This window comes from Amphiura filiformis, chromosome 3, assembly GCF_039555335.1.
Source record: "Amphiura filiformis chromosome 3, Afil_fr2py, whole genome shotgun sequence".
Classification (NCBI taxonomy): Eukaryota; Metazoa; Echinodermata; class Ophiuroidea; order Amphilepidida; family Amphiuridae; genus Amphiura; species Amphiura filiformis.
This window is the reverse complement of record NC_092630.1, coordinates 62534469-62543941: the sequence shown is the minus strand read 5'-3', so window position 1 is coordinate 62543941 and position 9473 is coordinate 62534469. Positions and strand designations below refer to the sequence as shown.

The 9473-nt window shown below is 39.8% G+C and overlaps 1 protein-coding gene across 1 annotated transcript in view; it reads left to right on the top strand.

Annotated features, from left to right (window-relative positions):
* The first annotated feature begins 1544 nt into the window (after nt 1-1544).
* LOC140148905 (serine--tRNA ligase, cytoplasmic-like) overlaps nt 1545-9473 on the top strand; it is a 33802-nt gene continuing 25873 nt past the window's right edge. The window contains exon 1 of the mRNA XM_072171003.1: nt 1545-1777. Coding sequence (XP_072027104.1) covers nt 1642-1777 — 136 coding nt within the window. The 5' untranslated portion in view covers nt 1545-1641. The remainder of the gene's footprint in view (nt 1778-9473) is intronic.

The window sequence follows — 9473 nt, the reverse complement described above, 5'->3', positions numbered from 1 at the left end:
CAATGAATAAGGGGCTGTCACTTTCTTCGGAAGTGGGGGGGGCCGTGAATATACGGGCCGGGGTCATAAGATTTTGAGACCAAAAAGGGGGTTATAATTTTTAACAACCAAAATAGTTTTGTTTTTTTAAATTAACTGTGAATGATCCTGAAATTTCATAATAGGTCCAGTGGTTCTCCAAAGTCGCCGAAAACTTTGAAATTTTTGGAGGCCTGCCCTAACCATTGCGCCACGCTCTCTCCCATTGTCCTGCAGGTTTACTGCAAAGGTCGAATCATGTTATAACTGTATAGGCCTACTATGGGCGACTCCAACAGTGAAGAATAATTTGTCACTTGACTCTGTATGGGCAGGAAGGGGGGGTCATAAAATGTTTCGACCCGCGCGGAAAATGACATCCTCTAAGGGGGCTGGCATTTTCTTCGGAAGGGGGGGGTCCCAAATATGTCGGTGACCGGAGTCAATTTTTTTATGACCCCCCCCCCTATCGCGGGCAAATTTTACGACCCCCCTATCGCGGGTCGAAAATTTTATGACCCCCCCCTTCCAACTACACAGACTCAAAAAAATTATTCATTGCCGGAACTAAGACGCGGAGCCTCAAAACTTAAAAGTGAAGAAAGTGTGTGGAGCGCATTAAAATTTCGATTGCGAAGTTAAAGAATGCGCACGCAGCGCGCGAAAATTTTGAGTCACCAGCCCTTAATAATATGTCTATAACCCCCCTATTTTGGGTGTTAAAAAATTATAACCCCCCTATTTTTGGTCTGAAAATTCTATGACCCCCCCCTGTATTTTTGGGACCCCCCTTCCGAAGAAAATGCCAGCCCGCAATAGCCCTAGTATTTGTTGAACACCGGTAGGCCTACATAAGTAGGGCTATCATCCCGGCTATGGTTATAACTGAGGGAGGGGGGGGGGGGTTGGGTCAAAAAGTTTGGGACCACATGAATGGGGTCAGAAAGAGCTTGAAAGTTATAGTTTTCATTCGTGAAAAAAATATTTCTCCCCACTGAGGCCCGTAGGCCTACGCATGATTTTTTTTTTTGGGGGGGTGCTGATTTTGAAAAAGTGGACCTTTTTCCATGGGGCAATGTTGTGAAAAGTGGACTTTTCCTCAAACATTTGGCCAAAAAAGCATAAAAAACCCGTATATTTTTGGGCCGCACTCCCGCATCCCCCGGCCCCCCTGCGTACGGGCCTGGTTTTTTGAACACTCCCTTCTTCTTTCCCAATCACAAATTACTTTCTTTTCTTGGCGTTTTGCTCAGCACTAAATTGATGGGATGGGTTACCGACAGGGATCGTGTTAAAAGCTCTTAAAATCAAATTTATTAGATTGATCAGTTATTTTCATTATTATAATGACGAAGCAATTGTATAGAATTTACTGAATTATTTGGATTTAATGTATTTACAAATGAAATATTTACATCAATCTGTAGTCTCAATTGGTAGTTTTTATTTGGAATTCTTGTTTTGTGTATGATGACAACTCAACAAGTTTGGACACAATCCCTGCTTCAAGTTGACCTTTGACCTGTTTTCATTGCAAATCTTTCCACCGGTACATGTGTGCAAGGTTGACGGCAACAAAATAGCATTTGTTTTATCGTGTCTAATCCAGTATTTGAATGAAAAATGGTTTTAGATGTCGAACAATTCCGTGCTGATAAAGGCGGAGATCCTGATAAAATCAAAGAAAATCAGGCGAAACGCTTCAAAGATGTAACATTGATTGACAATGTTGTTGAAGCCGACACAAAATGGCGAAAGTGTAAGTATTTTTTGTGTGCTGTACTTACGGTACTAGCTATTCTCATCACTTGTCATGCTTGTAGTAACTACAAATTTCGAACGTTTGAGGACTTGTTCTCAAGTTGTAGCAGGTGCCATAGGGTGTCCTCAGTGTTAATTGTTTGCATTATAAATGTCGCAAAATATTACTACGGTAATATATTCATGATATTGCATGATTGATGATTGACAATAATTTTAACAACCTGCCTGTTGCAATGTTGACCTCTGCAATTGCAAAACCTGCAAATGCAATCTCATGACATGGGTGATAGTGCAAAAGTGGTCAAAATATTGCTCTGCAAAATGTCTTAATTTTTGTGATTTGGATTTATCATATTGAGCAGCATTCTACTTGTGATGTTTCTACACTACAGTGTGTAGTGTTTGATAGTCTTGCCAGCAAGACTTCAGTCTTTATCATAAACATAATGACATCTACATTGTACGGACCTGAAGTCTTGCAGCGGTACATAGGGATGCACTGTACGTTTAAGAAATCCAAACTTCAACCATCAAGAAATATACGTCCTTGTATTTGTCAGTTTTACCTCAGAGATGTTGTACTAGACCCTCTCTACACAGACTCAGTGCAGAAACATCACAAGGAGAATGCTGCTCAATATGATAAATCCAAATCATGAAAATAAAGCAATTTTGCAGAGCAATATTTTGACCACTTTTGCACTAAGTAAATTACTCCATGAAGATTGCAGGTTTTGCCAACTCAGGGAATGTTGAACCCACCCAAAAGATGAGATCAATGTAGATCAATTATCTCAACTTTGGTATGGTAGTATAGTACAATGGGATTAAAATCATCCATGTACGCCCAGACTCTGGTACAATGGGATTAAAATCATCCATGCAGGCCAAAACTGTCCTTGAGAGTTCCTCGTTTTCAACTTTCCTGGTCTACATCATTGGAGCCCAACATGAGCCCACATATTGTGATGTTTCTTATTTGTGGAAAAGATATAAATAGAGTGCACTATAACTCAGTATGCTGAGTGTTTGAGGGTCTACAGGATGATGAGGTAAAACTGACAAATACAAGGTATATTTCTTGATGCTTGAAGTTTGGATTCCTTTTAAAAATGCACAGTGCATCCTTATTTTATGTACCTTTGTCTTTGTCTTTGTACGAATACTGGCCAACACTCCAGGTGGAGTCAGACGGTCAGGAAGTGTGTGCGCATGTATTCTGCTATTAATCTTGTAGTTGCTTGGCTGATTCTTGGATGTGGTTGGTAACGGCTTCTTTGAATTTAGGTATAGATGATATGTTGGTAATATGCTCAGGTAGAGAGTTCCAGTCTATTACTGTGCGTGGAAAGTACGAATGTTTCATGCAGTCTTTGTTGGTGGATATTATAGTGTAGGCGTTTGAATGGAGATGCCGTGATTGACGCTGGACCGGCTGTAGGAGCTTTCCAGTTGGCAGGGATAAGTGACCTTGGCGTGCTTGTTGTAGGATGGTGAGTCTGTGTACCTTGCGTCTGTCGCTCAGTGATGTCCAGTTTAGGGATTTCAACATGTTGGTGACGACTCCTGGTGACTGTGACTTGTAGTCGTTAAAAACAAAGCGAGCTGACCTTCTCTGGATTGTTTCGATCTTGTTTGAAAGATCCTTGGTGTATGGGTCCCATATGGCGGATGAGTATTCAACTAAAGGTCTCACAAGGCTTTTATACGCCGCTTCCTTGGTGGATTGTGGGCAGGAATATAAATTCCTTTTTATGAACCCAAGAGTACGGTTGGCTTTGGATGTTATTTGGTTAACATGACTATTCCAGGCGAGTTTGTTGGTGATGTATACGCCCAGATAGGGGTGGCCATCAGCTTCACTCAGTGTTGTGTCACCAAGTTTGTAATCAAAGTGTTTGGGGGATCTAACATGAGTTAGACGCATAATGAAACATTTTGAGGGGTTAAAACACAACTGCCAGTCCTTTTCCCATTTAACCAGGGCGTCTAAGTCTTCTTGGAGCTCCTCAGCGTCAAGATCGTTTTGAATTTCATGATACAAGACGCAGTCGTCTGCGAATAGACGAACAGATGAATGCAAGTATTAGTTGTTAGGCAAATCATTTATGTAAATGAGGAACAGCAACGGGCCAAGCACCGTGCCCTGAGGGACGCCCGAAACAACGTCAGCCCAGGTCGAGTGTTCGCCACCGGCGACGACCCTCTGGACACGGTGCTTGAGGAAGTTGCTGATCCATCTGTGTGTGTTATTAAGGATACCATATCTTTCAAGTTTAAATAAAAGCCGGTTGTGGGGTACGCTATCGAAAGCTTTTGAAAAGTCCATAATTGCCATATCAATTTGGGATTTCTTATTTAAACCTTGAGCTAAATCATGAACAGTAAGGATGAGTTGGCTTTCACAAGCAATGCTGCAAGACTACACCCATCGAATGTGTGTCATCACTCATCAGCCCTCAGATCAGCCCTCAGACACACACATACAGGCATAGCCATAAAGAGTTCTGCAGTAGCATGTTTTGTTGACATTTTGTAGGTATGACAGGGAAACCTCAGTTAACACATTTGCTAGTCAGTCACACTGATATTCAAAAGTATCTCATTTTGGAAAATGGATCTCATATTTGTAATCATCTCAAATTGAATAGATTTGAGAAGCAATTTGAGATCCAATATGAGATCCAATTTGAGTGACAAATTGAGATATAATCCACCCAATTAGGTTTTATTGGGTGCTAAGTTGCTAACTATTATAGTTGATGAAGTATGGTACTGTATGGAAGCAGTGTCTAGACTTCTCATGGTCAAGTATGGGTTTAATTGCTGTTCATGGTCTTTTGAGTATAAACAAGGTGACCATAAGGTAAATTGATCTAAAAATGTTTTTCTTGTTCCTTTTCAAAGCAACAAAAAATCAAGAGAATGTTTTTCAAATTATTTAAAACATCAGAATATCTCACAAACTTAAAATCTGATACTCATATAATCGCTCGGAAAATTGCAAGCTCAATCACTAACAAAGGACTTATAATTTCCAGGATGATAGTTGGTTTCAGGTTGTTTGCTACAAAAAATGAAAAGAACAACAGCATTGCATAAGTAATGTGGAAATAATTCATGCAGTGAATACTGAAGCAAAATCCTGATATTTAAAGTGGGATACATAAAGTTGAAGTATGTATCAACAATAAGATGTTTCATAGTATAATTGACCTTGTCTTCTTGGCAGAGAAACCTGATCTGCAAGCACAAAATTCCCAATACTACTTCAGCTATTAAATTGGAGTAATTAGGCCTTGCTCTGTCAAAAACACAATTTTGGTGATCCCCAACTTCTTTGACCATGAAATGATAAACATTTGGTGGCACCAATGTATAAGGTAATACACAATTTTAAAGTGTTGCGATTTGGTAGTTCACAACATCTTGCGAATGGTAGTGAGTTTCGCAAAATTGCATTGCTCATTTCCTTATGAAAGCGTGTAGAAGAATTCAAATATCACAGAAATGCTTTTATAGGTCCTGTGGTTCTTGAGTTATGTTGTAAAGAGGGCTAAAACAACAACACTTTTGTAAAATGTACATAACTCATTAACAACAATAAATTAAGCAAGTTTTCAAAGTATATGATTTGTAGAATGAACTTTTGCAAAACATCAAAGTGTTATTTTTCACTAATATATTGATTTAGACAATAAAAATCGATTTTTTTGGCTGCTTCGACCAACAATACCCTGTCTACCCTTAAGCACCAATTGGGTGATTATGGATCTCATATTGTACTCAAATTCATTCTCAAATTGGGTCTCAATTCTATCCAATTTGAGATGATTTTCAAAATGAGATCCATTTTCCAAAATGAGATAGTTCTGCACAGCAGTGTCAAAATGGCCTAATCCGGCAATACAAATTTACATCGAAATTTAAAAGAACCTCTTGCTCAAGGAAACCTTCATAAATATGTTGTCTATACTTCACTTGACCCAAATATATGGTTTTTTTTTGGTGATGAGAGACTCGCACATGGTATTTCAGAGGATTTTGATAGCAGTTCCATTTAAAAAAAAAAGCTGCTATCGTCATGAGACTAAGATAGATTCTAGAAACACCCCCGTAATGCTGTTTTGGGGAATTTTGCTAGCAGAATCATTTTGATGAAAGTCAATCTTTGACTAGATTTAACTTTGCTACGGAAAGTGCTATGACAAAAAGGTTTTCAGTGTTGGCTTTCTTTACTCAAGGGCTTTAATTTGATATATAAAATGATGCAGTTTGATGGCAAATTTGAATTCACCTGGCATACCTACATTTTGTGTAATGTTTACATCCGTGACAGTTCTAATACCATCAACAGACAACTCAAATACAAAGGATGTCAGTTGGCAATCTTATTGTTATGCAATCAAGTTTACAACACTATCACTCTTAGTTTAACAATGAGCAGAAAGTCACTGAGTCATGCAATTCAAGTACCAATATTGATTACATGAAGTGGCCTACTGCAAATGACTAGATATAACCTTTCTGATTTTCTTGTTATTTTGCAATAATAAAACCATGTTTTCCTTGATTTTGGTATGAAATTGAGCAAATAGAATTAATTGTCATGTCAATTTGGAGTTATTAGGGGCAACTAAAACTGATATGAGGTAAGTTTCCATGGGTGACTGTAGGAACCCATGGATTCGATCCATGTACTGCAAGACTTCAGGTCTGTAGATTGCATAAAGATTCCCATTGGTTAAAAGAGCGTGCATAGTTTTGACTATGCCCGCAAAAGTAATTATTCCCCGGGCATAGTTCTGCGTGTGCATTGTTCCAGCGTAAAATGATATTACGTTTGCGTTAATATTTTTGCACGTTATAATTACGCGGAAATCACAGATTGTAATATGTGCCGTTCGCATTGAAACTATTAATTTCTCTTCCCAATATCGATACTTTTAACCAACCAGATGACAAGAATCTTAAGATTTGGTATATAAAACAAATATTAACTGCTTTTTATTCGGGGAATGGTTAAAATTATAGGCCCGCGCCCGCGGTGATCTCAAAACCATGACTATTTGAGATCACCTTGGGCCTATAATTTTAACCATGCCCCTCATAGCAGTCAATAATTGTATACTAGGCGGTTACCCGTATTTCGCGGTTCTCGGCTGTCATAGTTATTGGCTTTTGCAGATCTCAAACCTGGGCTTCCTTGGCCAAAGTTACACCCACCGACCAAGTTTGAGCTCCAACGAAATCTTTGTTTTTTGACCTATGACCTCTCAACCGTAGGGCTGACAAAAAGGTCACAATGGAACTTTTGTTTGTTAGTCCAATTTCCACATACCCACCAAGTTCAAGGGGCAATTTGAAATTTTGACCTTTCTTGACCTATGACCTCTTAACCGTAGGTCTGACGAAAAGATCACCGTGGAAACTTTTGTTTGTTAGTCCAAGGTTCACCCACCCACCAAGTTTGAGCTCAATGGGAGCAATTTGAAATTGTTACCTTTCTTGACCTATGACCTCTTAACCGTAGGTATGACCAAAAGGTCACCATGGAAACTTTTGCTTGTTAGTCCAAGGTCCACCCACCCACCAAGTTTGAGCTCCATAGGAGCAATTTGAAATTGTTACCTTTCTTGACCTATGACCTCTTAACCATAGGTATGATGGAAAGGTCACCATGGAAACTTTTGTTTGTTAGTCCAAGGTCCACCCACTCACGATGTTTGAGCTCCATAGGGGCAATTTGAAATTTGTTACCTTTCTTGACCTCTGACCTCTTAACCGTAGGTCTGACAAAAAGGTCACCGTGAAAACTTTTGTTTGTTAGTCCAAGGTCCACCCACCCACCAAGTTTGAGCTCCATAGGGGCAATTTGAATTTAGACTTCAATTGAACTTGACCCCATCCTTGACCTTTGACCTTAAAAAATATAAACTCGTTCTTCCTCATACCAAGCTGCACCCACCCACCAAGTTTGAGTCCCGTATGACCTACGGCGGCCTCACATTAGCAGTCACAGACAAACAGAGGCGCAGACAGAGAATAGCGTATTATTATATAGATTACTAGGCGGTTCCCGTATTTCGCGGTTCTCGGCTGTCATAATTATTGGCTTTTGCAGATCTCAAACCTGGGCTTCCTTGGCTAAAGTTACACCCACCGACCAAGTTTGAGCTCCATGAGCAATTTGAAATCTTTGTTTTTTTGACCTATGACCTCTCAACCGAAGGTCTGACAAAAAGGTCACAATGGAACTTTTGTTTGTTAGTCCAATTTCCACCTACCCACCAAGTATGAGCTCCATAGGCAATTTGAAATTTGTACCTTTTTGACCTTTGACCTCTTAACCGTGGGGTCTGAAGAAAAGATCACCGTGGAAACTTTTGTTTTTGTTAGTCCAAGGTCCACCCACCCACCAAGTTTGAGTTCCAGAGGGCAATTTGAAATTTTGACCTTTTTGACCTATGACCTCTTCACCGTAGGTCTGACGAAAAGGTCACCGTGGAAACTTTTGTTTGTTAGTCCAAGGTCCACCCACCACCTACAAAGTTTGAGATCCATAGGGACAATTGAAAATTTTGACATTTCTTGACCTATGACCTCTTAACCGTAGGTCTGACGAAAAGATCACTGTGGAAACTTTTGTTTGTTAGTCCAAGGTCCACCCACCCACCAAGTTTGAGCTCAATGGGAGCAATTTGAAATTATTACCTTTCTTGACCTATGACCCTCTTAACCGTAGGTATGACGAAAAGGTCACCGTGGAAACTTTTGTTTGTTAGTCCAAGGTCCACCCACCCACCACGTTTGAGCTCCATAGGAGCAATTTAAAATTGTTACCTTTCTTGACCTATGACCTCTTAACCGTAGGTATGATGAAAAGGTCACTGTGGAAAGTTTTGTTTGTTAGTTCAAGGTCCACCCACCCACCAAGTTTGAGCTCCATAGGGGCAATTTGAAATTGTTACCTCTCTTGACCTATGACCTCTTAACCGTAGGTCTGACAAAAAGGTCAGTGTGGAAACTTTTATTTGTTATTCCAAGTTCCATCCACCCACCAAGTTTGAGCTTCATAGGGGCAGTTTGAAATTTGTACCTTTCTTGACCTTTGACCTCTTAACCGTTGGTCTGACGAAAAGGTCACCGTGGAAACTTTTGTTTGTTAGTCCAAGGTCAACACAATGGCATGGCTAGATTTGCCATTTAAAGTATTTGAAATTAGACTTCAATTGAACTTGACCCGTCCTTGACCTTTGACCTTAAAAAATATAAACTTGTTCTTCCTCATACCAAGCTGCACCCACCCACCAAGTTTGAGCCCGTATGACCCACGGTGGCCTCACATTAGCAGTCACAGACAGACAGACAGACAGACAGACAGATCTACAGAGAATAGCGTATTATAATAATTGAACTTGACCCCGTCCTTGACCTTTGACCTTAAAAAATATAAACTCGTTCTTCCTCATACCAAGCTGCACCCACCCACCAAGTTTGAGCCCATGTATGACCTCACGGTGGCCTCACATTAGCAGTCACAGACAGACAGACAGACAGACAGACAGATCTACAGAGAATAGCGTATTATAATATAGATTTATGCTTATGATAAAGACTGAAGTCTTTGTATGTAAATGCACATTTTATACATAATTATAAACACATAGTATAGTCACACCTGTCTATTG